This window comes from Staurois parvus, unplaced genomic scaffold (assembly GCF_062004578.1).
Source record: "Staurois parvus isolate SC_StPar_1 unplaced genomic scaffold, SC_StPar_1.0 ptg000503l, whole genome shotgun sequence".
NCBI classification, from domain to species: Eukaryota; Metazoa; Chordata; class Amphibia; order Anura; family Ranidae; genus Staurois; species Staurois parvus.
This window is the reverse complement of record NW_028318299.1, coordinates 706946-723813: the sequence shown is the minus strand read 5'-3', so window position 1 is coordinate 723813 and position 16868 is coordinate 706946. Positions and strand designations below refer to the sequence as shown.

At 53.2% G+C, this 16868-nt stretch overlaps 1 protein-coding gene across 1 annotated transcript in view; it reads left to right on the top strand.

Annotated features, from left to right (window-relative positions):
• LOC149451960 (uncharacterized) overlaps positions 1 to 14448 on the top strand; it is a 41978-nt gene extending 27530 nt beyond the window's left edge. Inside the window, exon 5 of the mRNA XM_089689914.1 lies at positions 13675 to 14448. Within this exon, the coding sequence (XP_089546040.1) occupies positions 13675 to 14048 (374 nt within the window). The 3' untranslated portion in view covers positions 14049 to 14448. The remainder of the gene's footprint in view (positions 1 to 13674) is intronic.
• The last annotated feature ends 2420 nt before the right edge of the window (positions 14449 to 16868 follow it).

Sequence of the window (16868 nt, the reverse complement as noted above, 5' to 3'; positions counted from 1 at the left end):
CTTTGCTGTTCCCTCACCAAGCGAAGTATCGCATGCTGTGGGCTCAGCCCCACTGTACAGTGAGGAAGAGCTAACAGAGGGCGGTCAGGAACGGGGGGAGACATCCGCCTTTTCAGCAGCCAGGCGAAGAAGTACTGGCGAGGAGAGTGGCTCGGTAGCCGGTCTAGAGACAGGTCTGTCCCCTGACCCAGACGCAGCCGAGGGGGCTAGTAGTGAGGCGGAGACCCTACTTGATGATGAGGAGGTTGATCGCACTTGGCTGCCTCGTCGTCATCAGGCAATTTCTTCCGCATCATCAGGAGAAGAGGGTGCCAGCTTGGCAGCGAGCGAAACAGTCGGTGGGTTGCCCAGGAGGCAGCAGGGTCGCATCAGTGTCAGTGGAGCCAAACGGCCACGGAGTAGAGCACCAGCTCCACTGCAGCCTACCACCACGGCCAGTAGTGGTGCCGGTGCGCACGGAGGAAGTAGCAGTCAGCCAGTGAGGAGTAGCGGGGGCAAAGTTTCCTACTCGGTGGTGTGGCAATTTTTCGTCAAGCCGCCCGAGGAAGTAAACGTAGCCGTATGTCGACTATGTGGCCAGAAATGCAAGCGTGGCCAGGGGGCCCATGTTGGGACTACAGCGTTGCGTCAGCATATGCAGCGTCACCATTCGGTGGCCTGGGAAAACCGTGATAAAGATACGGCGGTTCTGCCTGCCCCAGCCCCCGCTCCATCACCCGCTCCGTTACTTGCTCCGTCACCCGACGTCGTCAATCGCCCTCTATCAGCCAGTCAAGGCTCCAACACCTCTGCTGAGGGGAGTTGTCGCTCGTTGGCATCTTCCGCTCGTTCAGATGCTCCTTCTCCTGCTACTCCTCTTCTCGGATTCTGTCAACAGTCTTTCTTGGAATCCGTTTCCAAGAGACAACAGTTTGCGAGCACGCACCCGACGGTGCAAAAGCTGAATGTCCTCCTGTCCAAGTTGCTGGTGCTGCAGTCCCTCCCTTTCCAACTGGTGGACTCAGCACCTTTCCGAGAAATGATGGCTTGTGCCGCGCCGCGGTGGAGAGTGCCAAGCCGTCATTTCTTCGCCATAAAGGCAGTGCCAGCCCTGCATTCACATGTAGAAGAGATGGTGGGCCAGTCTTTGAGCATGTCGGTCTCTGCCAAAGTGCACGGCAGCGCCGACGTGTGGAGCTGTAACTACGGTCAGGGACAGTACATGTCATTTACGGCCCACTGGGTGAACGTGGTGCCGGCACAGCCGCACCAGCAACTTGGACAGGTCACGACGCTTTTGCCTCCACGTTTGCACGTCCTTGGTCCAGCAAACATGTCCGCCTCTACCACCTCTTTTTCCGCCGTGTCCTCAGCCGCCACCCCCGTGCCAAGTCCCATTACCCGACCGGCATATCACATGTGCAGGGCGCAACGGTGTCACGCTGTGCTGCACCTGGTATGCCTTGGCGAACGTAGTCACACAGGGGAGGAACTTCTGAGTGTAATGAACAGAGAAATCGACAGATGGCTGTCTCCGCGCAAACTGAAAATCGGAACCATGTTGACCGACAACGGAAAGAACATGGTGTCTGCTCTGCGTCAAGGAAGGTTGTGCCATGCGCCATGCATGGCTCACGTGTTCAATCTGGTTGTCAAGCGGTTCCTAAAATCCACCATCCCACTGCAAGACATCCTTAAAATGTCACGTAAACTGTGCATGCATTTCAGCCATTCCTACACCGCAAAGAACACCCTCATTGAGCTGCAGCGGCAGAACGGAATTCCACAGCATCGCCTGATCTGCGACGTTGCAACAAGGTGGAATTCAACCCTACACATGTTAGACCGCCTTTACGAGCAGCGAAAGGCCATCACCGATTTCCTGATGTTACAAGCGGATAAAGGTACTCCCCTGTGTAACTTCGATGTCAGCCATTGGCAGCTCATGCGTGACACCTGCCGCTTGCTCAGGCCCTTTGAGGAGGCCACGCTATTCGTGAGTCGGCAGGACTATGGGATGAACGATGTCATTCCTCTGTTGCACGTCCTGGAACAAATGCTGTTAACAATGGCTGGTCAGGGTGCGGTAGACGTGGCGCACAGATCTCAACGCCACATGACCCCTGTGGGGCGAGGACAGGAAGAAGAGGAGGAGGTAGAGGAGGACATTTGTGCTCAGGAATTATTGAGTGAAATGGGTGGTTTTTCCACTCAGCGGACAGGAGTGGAGGAGCAGGAGCATCTGGTAGAGGAGGAGGAGGAGGAGACAGAGGACCCAGACGCACCGTGGCAGTATGCTGTGGAGATGGAGGCAGGGAGTCCCTCGCATTCCTTGGCGCAAATGGCCCATAGCATGCTCGGTTGCTTGCCTAGCGACAGCCGAATAATAACCATCAGACAGAGGGATGACTTTTGGCTGTCCACCTTGTTGGACCCTCGCTATCGTTCCAAAATGGTGGCCTTTTTCACACCTGCTGAGAGGGAGGCCAAAATTACGTACTATAAAAACCACCTATGTAGTCAGTTGGTCTCTGCCTTTGTGCGCCAACGTCCATCCTCAGACACTGTGGGCCCTGTGCGCTCGCGTTCCGCTGCCATGGCAGCAGGGGAGGGGTGGGGTGGTAGGAGCAGTGGCAGCTCCACCAGCAGCGGCTGCCTCAGTCTGCAGTCGATGATGAGTAGCTTTCTTCACCAGCGCAGTTAGGAAACTACTAACCAGCCACAGCAGCAGCATCAGGTGGACCTGGAGCAGGAGCTCAAACAAAAGGCTTGGGCCTACTTGGACAGCACCCTGCCAACCGAGGTAGACAATCCCCTTGACTACTGGGCAACGAAACTTGACCTTTGGCCCCAACTAGCTGAATTTTCCCTTGAAAGGCTGTCATGCCCGGCCAGTAGCGTGGCATCGGAGCGCGTGTTTAGTGCGGCAGGAGGTATTGTAACTCCGCGGAGGACACGACTGTCCACCCAAAGTGTGGAGAGACTCACGTTTGTGAAAATGAATCAGGCGTGGATTAGTCTGGATTTCAAACCACCAGTTCCTGACACAACTGACTAAATCCACCATGAATCATGCCCCAAACATGTGCCACTTTCAGGTCTCCTCACACACTGCTGTTGTGTTGAATTTTTTGACATAGGGTGCTGGCAGATTACGGGCCTCCCATAGCTGCTGCCAGGCCCCTAATCTGCCATGGGTCCCTATATACCGCCTCCTCATGCTGCTGCCAAGTCCAGAGTCTCTCATGGGTCCCTGTACGGCCTCCCATTGCTGCTGTTTCCATCGCCACACTCTGCCATGTGCCACTTTCAGGTCTCCTCACACTCCGGTGGTTTTCCATTTTGACATAGGTTGCTGGCAGATTACAGGCCTCCCATAGGTGCCGCCAGGCCCCAAATCGGCCATGTGCCCCCGTACCGCCTGGTCACGCTGCTGCTGGTCCCACAGTGTGACCTGGGTCCCTGTACGGCCTCCCATTGCTTCCACTCTGCCATGTGTCACTTTGAGGTCTCCTCACACTCCTGTGCTTTTCCATTTTGACATAGGTTGCTGGCAGATTACGGGCCTCCCATAGGTGCCGCCAGGCCCCAAATCGGCCATGGGCCCCCGTACCGCCTGGTCACGCTGCTGCTGAGCCCACAGTGTGACCTGGGTCCCTGTACGGCCTCCCATTGCTTCCACTCTGCCATGTGCCACTTTGAGGTCTCCTCACACTCCTGCGGTTTTCCATTTTGACATAGGTTGCTGGCAGATTACAGGCCTTCCATAGGTGCCGCCAGGCCCCAAATCGGCCATGGGCCCCCGTACCGCCTGGTCACGCTGCTGCTGGTCCCACAGTGTGACCTGGGTCCCTGTACGGCCTCCCATTGCTTCCACTCTGCCATGTGTCACTTTGAGGTCTCCTCACACTCCTGTGCTTTTCCATTTTGACATAGGTTGCTGGCAGATTACAGGCCTACCATAGGTGCCGCCAGGCCCCAAATCGGCCATGGGCCCCCGTACCGCCTGGTCACGCTGCTGCTGGTCCCACAGTGTGACTTGGGTCCCTGTACGGCCTCCCATTGCTTCCACTCTGCCATGTGCCACTTTGAGGTCTCCTCACACTCCTGCGGTTTTCCATTTTGACATAGGTTGCTGGCAGATTACAGGCCTCCCATAGGTGCCGCCAGGCCCCAAATCGGCCATGTGCCCCCGTACCGCCTGGTCACGCTGCTGCTGGTCCCACAGTGTGACCTGGGTCCCTGTACGGCCTCCCATTGCTTCCACTCTGCCATGTGTCACTTTGAGGTCTCCTCACACTCCTGTGCTTTTCCATTTTGACATAGGTTGCTGGCAGATTACGGGCCTCCCATAGGTGCCGCCAGGCCCCAAATCGGCCATGGGCCCCCGTACCGCCTGGTCACGCTGCTGCTGAGCCCACAGTGTGACCTGGGTCCCTGTACGGCCTCCCATTGCTTCCACTCTGCCATGTGCCACTTTGAGGTCTCCTCACACTCCTGCGGTTTTCCATTTTGACATAGGTTGCTGGCAGATTACAGGCCTTCCATAGGTGCCGCCAGGCCCCAAATCGGCCATGGGCCCCCGTACCGCCTGGTCATGCTGCTGCTGGTCCCACAGTGTGACCTGGGTCCCTGTACGGCCTCCCATTGCTTCCACTCTGCCATGTGTCACTTTGAGGTCTCCTCACACTCCTGTGCTTTTCCATTTTGACATAGGTTGCTGGCAGATTACGGGCCTCCCATAGGTGCCGCCAGGCCCCAAATCGGCCATGGGCCCCCGTACCGCCTGGTCACGCTGCTGCTGAGCCCACAGTGTGACCTGGGTCCCTGTACGGCCTCCCATTGCTTCCACTCTGCCATGTGCCACTTTGAGGTCTCCTCACACTCCTGCGGTTTTCCATTTTGACATAGGTTGCTGGCAGATTACAGGCCTCCCATAGGTGCCGCCAGGCCCCAAATCGGCCATGTGCCCCCGTACCGCCTGGTCACGCTGCTGCTGGTCCCACAGTGTGACCTGGGTCCCTGTACGGCCTCCCATTGCTTCCACTCTGCCATGTGTCACTTTGAGGTCTCCTCACACTCCTGTGCTTTTCCATTTTGACATAGGTTGCTGGCAGATTACGGGCCTCCCATAGGTGCCGCCAGGCCCCAAATCGGCCATGGGCCCCCGTACCGCCTGGTCACGCTGCTGCTGAGCCCACAGTGTGACCTGGGTCCCTGTACGGTCTCCTATTGCTTCCACTCTGCCATGTGCCACTTTGAGGTCTCCTCACACTCCTGCGGTTTTCCATTTTGACATAGGTTGCTGGCAGATTACAGGCCTTCCATAGGTGCCGCCAGGCCCCAAATCGGCCATGGGCCCCCGTACCGCCTGGTCACGCTGCTGCTGGTCCCACAGTGTGACCTGGGTCCCTGTACGGCCTCCCATTGCTTCCACTCTGCCATGTGTCACTTTGAGGTCTCCTCACACTCCTGTGCTTTTCCATTTTGACATAGGTTGCTGGCAGATTACAGGCCTACCATAGGTGCCGCCAGGCCCCAAATCGGCCATGGGCCCCCGTACCGCCTGGTCACGCTGCTGCTGGGCCCACAGTGTGACTTGGGTCCCTGTACGGCCTCCCATTGCTTCCACTCTGCCATGTGCCACTTTGAGGTCTCCTCACACTCCTGCGGTTTTCCATTTTGACATAGGTTGCTGGCAGATTACAGGCCTCCCATAGGTGCCGCCAGGCCCCAAATCGGCCATGGGCCCCCGTACCGCCTGGTCACGCTGCTGCTGGTCCCACAGTGTGACCTGGGTCCCTGTACGGCCTCCCATTGCTTCCACTCTGCCATGTGTCACTTTGAGGTCTCCTCACACTCCTGTGCTTTTCCATTTTGACATAGATTGCTGGCAGATTACAGGCCTACCATAGGTGCCGCCAGGCCCCAAATCGGCCATGGGCCCCCGTACCGCCTGGTCACGCTGCTGCTGGGCCCACAGTGTGACCTGGGTCCCTGTACGGCCTCCCATTGCTTCCACTCTGCCATGTGTCACTTTGAGGTCTCCTCACACTCCTGTGCTTTTCCATTTTGACATAGGTTGCTGGCAAATTACGGGCCTCCCATAGGTGCCGCCAGGCCCCAAATCGGCCATGGGCCCCCGTACCGCCTGGTCACGCTGCTGCTGAGCCCACAGTGTGACCTGGGTCCCTGTACGGCCTCCCATTGCTTCCACTCTGCCATGTGCCACTTTGAGGTCTCCTCACACTCCTGCGGTTTTCCATTTTGACATAGGTTGCTGGCAGATTACAGGCCTTCCAAAGGTGCCGCCAGGCCCCAAATCGGCCATGGGCCCCCGTACCGCCTGGTCACACTGCTGCTGGTCCCACAGTGTGACCTGGGTCCCTGTACGGCCTCCCATTGCTTCCACTCTGCCATGTGCCACTTTGAGGTCTCCTCACACTCCTGAGGTTTTCCATTTTGACATAGGTTGCTGGCAGATTACAGGCCTCCCATAGGTGCCGCCAGGCCCCAAATCGGCCATGGGCCCCCGTACCGCCTGGTCACACTGCTGCTGAGCCCACAGTGTGACCTGGGTCCCTGTACGGCCTCCCATTGCTTCCACTCTGCCATGTGCCACTTTGAGGTCTCCTCACACTCCTGAGGTTTTCCATTTTGACATAGGTTGCTGGCAGATTACAGGCCTCCCATAGGTGCCGCCAGGCCCCAAATCGGCCATGGGCCCCCGTACCGCCTGGTCACGCTGCTGCTGGGCCCACAGTATGACCTGGGTCCCTGTACGGCCTCCCATTGCTTCCACTCTGCCATGTGCCACTTTGAGGTCTCCTCACACTCCTGTGCTTTTCCATTTTGACATAGGTTGCTGGCAGATTACAGGCCTCCCATAGGTGCCGCCAGGCCCCAAATCGGCCATGTGCCCCCGTATCGCCTGGTCACGCTGCTGCTGGTCCCACAGTGTGACCTGGGTCCCTGTACGGCCTCCCATTGCTTCCACTCTGCCATGTGTCACTTTGAGGTCTCCTCACACTCCTGTGCTTTTCCATTTTGACATAGGTTGCTGGCAGATTACAGGCCTACCATAGGTGCCGCCAGGCCCCAAATCGGCCATGGGCCCCCGTACCGCCTGGTCACGCTGCTGCTGGGCCCACAGTGTGACCTGGGTCCCTGTACGGCCTCCCATTGCTTCCACTCTGCCATGTGTCACTTTGAGGTCTCCTCACACTCCTGTGCTTTTCCATTTTGACATAGGTTGCTGGCAGATTACAGGCCTCCCATAGGTGCCGCCAGGCCCCAAATCGGCCATGGGCCCCCATACCGCCTGGTCACGCTGCTGCTGGTCCCACAGTGTGACCTGGGTCCCTGTACGGCCTCCCATTGCTTCCACTCTGCCATGTGTCACTTTGAGGTCTCCTCACACTCCTGTGCTTTTCCATTTTGACATAGGTTGCTGGCACATTACAGGCCTACCATAGGTGCCGCCAGGCCCCAAATCGGCCATGGGCCCCCGTACCGCCTGGTCACGCTGCTGCTGGGCCCACAGTGTGACCTGGGTCCCTGTACAGCCTCCCATTGCTTCCACTCTGCCATGTGTCACTTTCAGGTCTCCTCACACTCCTGCGGTTTTCCATTTTGACATAGGTTGCTGGCAGATTACAGGCCTTCCATAGGTGCCGCCAGGCCCCAAATCGGCCATGGGCCCCCGTACCGCCTGGTTACGCTGCTGCTGAGCCCACAGTGTGACCTGGGTCCCTGTACGGCCTCCCATTGTTTCCACTCTGCCATGTGCCACTTTGAGGTCTCCTCACACTCCTGTGCTTTTCCATTTTGACATAGGTTGCTGGCAGATTACAGGCCTTCCATAGGTGCCGCCAGGCCCCAAATCGGCCATGGGCCCCCGTACCGCCTGGTCACGCTGCTGCTGGTCCCACAGTGTGACCTGGGTCCCTGTACGGCCTCCCATTGCTTCCACTCTGCCATGTGTCACTTTCAGGTCTCCTCACACACTGCTGTTGTGTTGAATTTTTTGACATAGGGTGCTGGCAGATTACGGGCCTCCCATAGCTGCTGCTAGGCCCCTAATCTGCCATGGGCCCCTATATACCGCCTCCTCATGCTGCTGCCAAGTCCAGAGTCTCTCATGGGTCCCTGTACGGCCTCCCATTGCTGCTGCCAGGAGGCAGCAGGGTCGCAGCAGTGTCAGTGGAGGCAAACGGCCATGGAGTAGAGCACCAGCTCCACTGCAGCCTACCACCACGGCCAGTAGTGGTGCCGGTGTGCACGGAGGAAGTAGCAGTCAGCCAGCGAGGAGTAGCGGGGGCAAAGTTTCCTACTCGGCGGTGTGGCAATTTTTCGTCAAGCCGCCCGAGGAAGTAAATGTAGCCGTATGTCGACTATGTGGCCAGAAAGTCAAGCGTGGCCAGGGGGCCCATGTTGGGACTACAGCGTTGCGCCAGCATATGCAGCGTCGCCATTCGGTGGCCTGGGAAAACCGTGATAAAGATACGGCGGTTCTGCCTGCCCCAGCCCAGGGTTCCATTTTGTCATAGGGTGCTGGCAGATTACGGGCCTCCCATAGGTGCCGCCAGGCCCCAAATCGGCCATGGGCCCCCGTACCGCCTGGTCACACTGCTGCTGAGCCCACAGTGTGACCTGGGTCCCTGTACGACCTCCCATTGCTTCCACTCTGCCATGTGCCACTTTGAGGTCTCCTCACACTCCTGCGGTTTTCCATTTTGACATAGGTTGCTGGCAGATTACAGGCCTCCCATAGGTGCCGCCAGGCCCCAAATCGGCCATGGGCCCCCATACCGCCTGGTCACGCTGCTGCTGGTCCCACAGTGTGACCTGGGTCCCTGTACGGCCTCCCATTGCTTCCACTCTGCCATGTGTCACTTTGAGGTCTCCTCACACTCCTGTGCTTTTCCATTTTGACATAGGTTGCTGGCACATTACAGGCCTACCATAGGTGCCGCCAGGCCCCAAATCGGCCATGGGCCCCCGTACCGCCTGGTCACGCTGCTGCTGGGCCCACAGTGTGACCTGGGTCCCTGTACAGCCTCCCATTGCTTCCACTCTGCCATGTGTCACTTTCAGGTCTCCTCACACTCCTGCGGTTTTCCATTTTGACATAGGTTGCTGGCAGATTACAGGCCTTCCATAGGTGCCGCCAGGCCCCAAATCGGCCATGGGCCCCCGTACCGCCTGGTTACGCTGCTGCTGAGCCCACAGTGTGACCTGGGTCCCTGTACGGCCTCCCATTGTTTCCACTCTGCCATGTGCCACTTTGAGGTCTCCTCACACTCCTGTGCTTTTCCATTTTGACATAGGTTGCTGGCAGATTACAGGCCTTCCATAGGTGCCGCCAGGCCCCAAATCGGCCATGGGCCCCCTTACCGCCTGGTCACGCTGCTGCTGGTCCCACAGTGTGACCTGGGTCCCTGTACGGCCTCCCATTGCTTCCACTCTGCCATGTGTCACTTTCAGGTCTCCTCACACACTGCTGTTGTGTTGAATTTTTTGACATAGGGTGCTGGCAGATTACGGGCCTCCCATAGCTGCTGCTAGGCCCCTAATCTGCCATGGGCCCCTATATACCGCCTCCTCATGCTGCTGCCAAGTCCAGAGTCTCTCATGGGTCCCTGTACGGCCTCCCATTGCTGCTGCCAGGAGGCAGCAGGGTCGCAGCAGTGTCAGTGGAGGCAAACGGCCACGGAGTAGAGCACCAGCTCCACTGCAGCCTACCACCACGGCCAGTAGTGGTGCCGGTGTGCACGGAGGAAGTAGCAGTCAGCCAGCGAGGAGTAGCGGGGGCAAAGTTTCCTACTCGGCGGTGTGGCAATTTTTCGTCAAGCCGCCCGAGGAAGTAAATGTAGCCGTATGTCGACTATGTGGCCAGAAAGTCAAGCGTGGCCAGGGGGCCCATGTTGGGACTACAGCGTTGCGCCAGCATATGCAGCGTCGCCATTCGGTGGCCTGGGAAAACCGTGATAAAGATACGGCGGTTCTGCCTGCCCCAGCCCAGGGTTCCATTTTGTCATAGGGTGCTGGCAGATTACGGGCCTCCCATAGGTGCCGCCAGGCCCCAAATCGGCCATGGGCCCCCGTACCGCCTGGTCACACTGCTGCTGAGCCCACAGTGTGACCTGGGTCCCTGTACGGCCTCCCATTGCTTCCACTCTGCCATGTGCCACTTTGAGGTCTCCTCACACTCCTGCGGTTTTACATTTTGACATAGGTTGCTGGCAGATTACAGGCCTACCATAGGTGCCGCCAGGCCCCAAATCGGCCATGGGCCCCCGTACCGCCTGGCCACGCTGCTGCTGAAACCACAGTGTGACCTGGGTTCCTGTACGGCCTCCCATTGCTTCCACTCTGCCATGTGCCACTTTGAGGTCTCCTCACACTCCTGCGGTTTTACATTTTGACATAGGTTGCTGGCAGATTACAGGCCTACCATAGGTGCCGCCAGGCCCCAAATCGGCCATGGGCCCCCGTACCGCCTGGTCACGCTGCTGCTGAGCCCACAGTGTGACCTGGGTCCCTGTACCGCCTCCCATTGCTCCCACTCTGCCATGTGCCACTTTCAGGTCTCCTCACACTCCTGCTGGTTTCCATTTTGTCATAGGTTGCTGTATTGCCTCCCATTGCTGCTGCCTCCACCGCCACACTGTGGCTCCAAACACTGGTTTTGGCCCTGTGACTGGCCAAATGAGTGAAGTGTGCGGTGATTCTAAGATCGACGGCACTCATCTGCATGTCATACTGACTGACAGTATTATTTCTCTTCCCCAGCAGACTCCAAGGGCATTTAAATTAAAGGTACAGTGTTCTGCACTAATATTAAGTCTCTCTGAAGCCTAGAAACACCCTTTTTTAAGTTAAATTCACAGCGAATATATTCGACTCGAATCGAATATTGTCCACAAATTCGCCGAATCAGTCGAATCAAATTTTTCAATTCTTCGCTCATCTCTAATTATTATTATTATTATCTGTATTGTCATTTTTATGAGTACTTTTATGTGTATTGTTCTGCTCATCTACAGCACCACCACCTGTTATACCATTTTGAATATTCATGATTCATGTAATATTTTGAGGGGAATTCATATCTATGTTTTTTGATCAGCTCTGATGAAGAAGGGAGCACTCTACAAAACACGTTAGCTTTTATCCCCCCCCCCCTTGGATTTACCTGTAACCCTGTGTGGATTATGGTTAATTTATGCCTGTTTTACCTTTTGTGAGTATATTTCCTAATAAAATAAAATTAGTCACTATTCATTGATGTAATGCGTAAGGTTTGTGCGCTCTTTCTTTCATCTTCTTCTACAGAGATTCCAGGAGACAGGCAGTTCCTCTAGGAGAGCTGGACAGGGCCGTAGAAGGTCCTTAACCCATCAGCAGGAACGGTATCTGCTCCTTTGTGCAAGGAGGAACAGGATGAGCCCTGCCAGAGCTCTACAAAATGACCTCCAGCAGGCCACTGGTGTGAATGTCTCTGACCAAACAATCAGAAACAGACTTCATGATGGTGGCCTGAGGGCCCGACATCCTCTAGTAGGTCCTGTGCTCACTGCTCGGCACCATAGAGCTGGATTGGCATTTGCCATTGAACCCCAGAATTGACAGGTCCACCACTGCCACCCTGTGCTTTTCACAGATGAGAGCAGGTTCCCCCTGAGCACATGTGACAGACGTGAAAGGGTCTGGAGAAGCCGTGGAGAACATTCTGCTGCCTGTAACATGGTTCAGCATGACCGTTTTGTTGGTGGGTCAGTGATGGTCTGCAGAGGCATATCCATGGAGGGACGCACAGACCTCTACAGGCTAGACAATGGCACCCTGACTGTCATTAGGTATCGGGATGAAATCCTTGGACCCATTGTCAGATTCTACGCTGGTACAGTGGGTCCTGGGTTCCTCTTGGTGCAGACAATGCCTGGCCTCATCGTCTCATTAGGAGCCTCCCCCGACATTGTCAGGCATGCATACAAGCACATGGGGGGCATACAAACTACTGAGGACCATTCTGAGTTGCTGCAATGAAATATCAGCAAAATGGACTCGCCTGCTGCATAATTTTTTCACTTTGATTTTCAGGGTGTCTTTGAATTCAGTCCTCTGTAGAATCATTTTCATTTCCATCAAACAATGGGGCATCCTTACGTTCCTAATACATCACCCCATTCATGTCAGTATAGAGATCCAGCAGGAGATTAAAGTGTTCCTTTAATTTTTTTGAGCAATGTATGTCAGGACGGGGGACCTTTTTTTTCGTATTTCTTATTTTGTATGTTGCTTTGCTTTTTTTTAACTTTTTTTTCTTTTTTTCTTCTTTTTTTTCTTAACAATTCACTTTATTGCTAACACATAGGTGGCTAATAGATGTATTGACAAACTATCTTTATTGATAAATCAGGGGTTTGTTAGACCCCTGATGTCTCCCCTGCCCTGCACTGAAGCTAATAGAGCACAGACCGTGCTTCATTAGCTTCTTCCCCAGACACAGCAGCCAGGTGAAATGACAGTGGAACCCAGAAGTGAAGTAATATGCATCACTTAAGTGTTCATTCAGAAGAACCAAGACCAGAGAAAAGATGTTCAATGGTCTCCCTTCCTTCCACCAGATGATACCCACCAAGAATGCTTGTCCCAGCTCTGCAGCAAAGCACAGGATACATATCAGGGGCAGTCAGGAGGGGGCAGTACCTTCACGGAGTATAGCAGCTGGGAATGTGTTTACCTACCATCTGGGCAATTTTGACATTTTTCAAACATGTCAACTTCAACATTTTTTTTCTCACAAAAATACTTAGAACCCCAAGAATTTTATATATTTTCAAAGCAGATGCCCTTGAGAAAAATGGTCACACAATGATTGTGCAGCTGTTTATCAAGCACAAATTTTCAGGAAAAGATATGCGGTGTTAGAGTGCTCACCCTGTTCTTTACTGTCAGCCTGGTGGGTTGGTGACTGCCTTCAGGCCTTACACTGGGCTGGCTCCTTCCCCGCTGTCCAGGATGTCCTCCCTGGGAGACGGTGGTACATTGGAGGTTCTCTTTTGTAGAATCCTGCCCAAAGGTGAGCCCTCTTCCTGGGGCCTCCTTCCAGGCTCCATCTCATCACTCCATCTTCCACCCAACACTCACTGACATCCTCCCCAGGCTCTGTCTTACTTAAGGGTTGCCTTGGTTACCATGCCCAGCCTCCTGCCAGGGGATTGGCCAAGGTCCTTCAAGTATGCAGATCTGTGCCTCCTCCCTTCCTCCGTTTCTCAGGTTCCAGGGCTCCAGAAACCCTGACCTGTCAGAGCCTCCCAGCCTGTCCTGAGTAACCTCACTACCTCAATCCCCAGGCTGACTCATCCCCAGGCTATCTATCTATCAAAAACTACCTATATAAACTGGAGGGCATTACACATTCATTGTCTACCGGCCGTTTATAAATGGCACTGGTATTTACCTGATTTTCGCTATGATGTTTAGATGAGGAGTATTTGAACTTCAGAGAAAATAGCCTAATAACATTCAATTTTGCTGCCATTTGCAAACAACAAATGTACATGAAATTTCACAGGGGGCCCAGTAATACACAACCACCCCTAGGCACAGGCCTGCCCTGTCTAATTAGAAATGCTCCTTTGGTTACTGAGATTTCTTTGAGATGCTCACTGTGTTCCTTTTTTTCAGGGATTGTTCCGATCATTGTCCTCACCTTCAAAACCTCAGCAGATTACATGGAAACTAAGAAACAATTTAGACTCATGGGGGCGGAGACAGTGATCGCCATTGAGAATTACACACGGGAGAGCCATAACAAATCTTTGGACAAAAACAGCGACATCCTGAGTGTGATACACAGCGCCTTGAGTAAAGTCAGATTCTGCCTGAAACAGCCAAGAAACCCGAGAAGAGAGCGGATAGAGAGGAAGAAATTTATGTACAACTACATCAATGAGATCAGCCTTCATCAGGAGAGAGAAAAGATAGAGAGAGAGAGTGAGAAAAGAGAGAGAGAGCACACGGAGTCTAGAAATAAGTTAAATAAATGTGCAATATTGTAACATGCCAGCCTTATGATAACACTATGAGCTGAAGGAATGTTTGAAAATGTTCGTCTTTAAATACAAAACTGTCTACAGATATAAAGGTTAGAAAAATAAGTTTTTTTTCACCTGCATCGGCCTTGAAAGTGCCCCAATAAGATTGAATTCCGGACTCCTATGATTAGCAAAGCTCCATGCCTTCCTGCCTCTTGCACATATCTATTGGCCAGTTAGTCCATCAGAGTCAGAGCCCAATGAAATATGGGGGAAGCTGCTCCAGACATGTCACAGCTTTGTCTACCAGAATGGCCTGGACATTGGCCGCGTCTGCAGGATTTTTGAGATGTTTAAATGTGTTTTTGTGGCTTATCAACATATTTGTCTTTAATTCTCATAATAAAATCTACTGAATAACTTAGTTCATCCATGGCTCATTGTGAGTAGGGTCAGTGGTGTATCCTCCATGTTTGCAATGTGTGTGTGGCACATGGGCCCTAAGGGGAATGGGGCCGGCAGCTTCTGCATTGCCAGCTCAGAACCTAAGTGCTGTAAAACTCCCCCTCCCCCAACCTCCCTAACCACAACTGTTGCTGATTGCTGGGACCACCAGGGACCTCCAGCATCCTACCAACCAATGACATCACTTCCCCCCCCCCTCAGTTTTTAGAAGAGGACAGAACTTCCCCCATTCAGACTTGCTCCACCTCCCAGCTCCTGCCCTGCTGCTGATTATTATTAGTTTTATTATTATACAGGATTTATATGGCGCCAACAGATAACACAGAACTTCACAACATGAGGGCAGACAGGACAATTACAGCACTATATAATACAGGAGGAATTAGAGGGCCCTGCTCATTGGTGCTTACATTCTAAGAGGGAGGGTCAAGAGATTCAAAAGGTAAAACAGTGGTGGGGGATAAGTTGATGGAGAAAATAAAGGTACAGTTGTTGGGGGGGGGGGGGGATAGACCTCTCTGAAGAGATGAGTTTTCAAGGATTGCCTAAAAGTGAACAAGATAGGAGATAGTCAGACAGGTTGGGATAGGGAGTTCTAGAGGATGGGAGAGGCTTGGGAAAAGTCCTGGAAGCGCACATGGGAGGAGGAGACAAGGGAGATAGAGATCAGGAGGATCGAAGAGAACGATTAGGTTGGTATTTAGAGACAAAGTTAGTGATGTAGCTGGGGACAGAGTTGTGGACGGCCCTGTAAGTTTTTGTTAGTAATTTGAATTTAATTCAAATGTAAGGGGGCGCATTGATTTAAGTGGGTACACTGATGTAACAGGGGGGCTCTCTGATGAAAGGAGGAGCACACTGATGTAACGGGGCTCACTGCTGAAGGGAGGGACACATTGATGTAACAGCAGCTCAGTGATGAAAGTTGGGGCACATTGATATAATGGGGTCTCACTGATGAAGGGAGGGGCACACTGAGGTAAAGGTGTTCTCACTGATGTAAGGAGTGGGAACACTGATGTAATGGGGGCTCTCTGATGAAGGAAGGAGCACACTGATGTAATTGGGGGCTCACTGATGTAACGGGGATTCACTGATGTAAGGAGGGGCACACTGATGAAGGAAGGGGCACACTGATGTAATGGGAGCTCACTGATGAAGGGGGTGGGGGCAAATTGATGTAACAGGGTTCTCAATGATATAAGGAGGGGCACACTGATGTAATGGGAGCTCATTGATGAAGAGAGGGGCATACTGAAGACAGGAGGGACACATTGTTGTTACGGGGGGGCTCACTGATGTAAGGAGGGAACAATGATGTAACAAGGGCTCACTAATAAAAACATGGCGGGAATTTCCACATGGCAACACACATGGTAACACACAAATAGGTGCAAATGGGTACAGAGAGTTTCCCTTTTAGAAACACACTAAACTGCAGCTTGTAGATGTGAACCCGCCCCAAAAGAAAGAATTAGATTTCTACTTAAATTGCAAATCATGTAGCAAAATACATGAGTTTCTATGTATGAATATGGACAAGGCTGAATGGGCTAGAAGGTGGCTGTATCTCCTCCTGACTGCCTGCAAACCTCTGAAAAGTGATCCACCCCAGATCACATTTGGAAGGGGGGGGGGGTGGTTACCACGTTTGCCCAATGTGAAAGAGGCCTAAGGCAATGCTCCTGTGTTGCAGGATGTCTCCATGCATGGCAAAGCTTGGTAGTGTCTTCCAATTCCTTACATGTTTTGGGGGCATTGGCAGCCCAATATTTTCAATAGGTTAATGTGCAATTGATGAACCGCAAAATATAACTGGGCCCTCTAACATGGAATTTTTGGCCCCAGCAAATTTTGATTATCCAAAAACATGACGGGAGGATCTTAAAACATTATCTGTCCTGATACATTTCATGGTGATTACATGAAGGTGACTAGGTTACCTGTGTGGCTGTAAATATTTTGGGTCCCTAGAGCTTATGGAATAGCTAAGGCAATGCATTTGATTTTTATGATTTCTGACTATTGATCTGCTTTAAGCCCAGGTGTAAAATCTAATAGCTGGATAGTTACACAGCAATATAATATGAAGAGCTCAGCTGTATACTGCAATTGGAAGATGTCTATTTACTGTAGTTGTAGATAGTGTTCCACCGATGGTCCCTCTTCTGGGTTTAGAGGGCTCCTTAACCCCTTCCATACCGGGCACTGTCACCCCCTTCCTGCCCAGGACAATGTTCAGGTTTCAGCGCTCTCACACTTTCAATGACAATTGCAGCATTGTACCCAACTACATTTGTATCATTTTGTTCCCACAACTAGAGCTTTCTTTTGGTGGTATTTTTTTCTTTCAAAGTTTTTTTCTTTGCTTCTGTTATA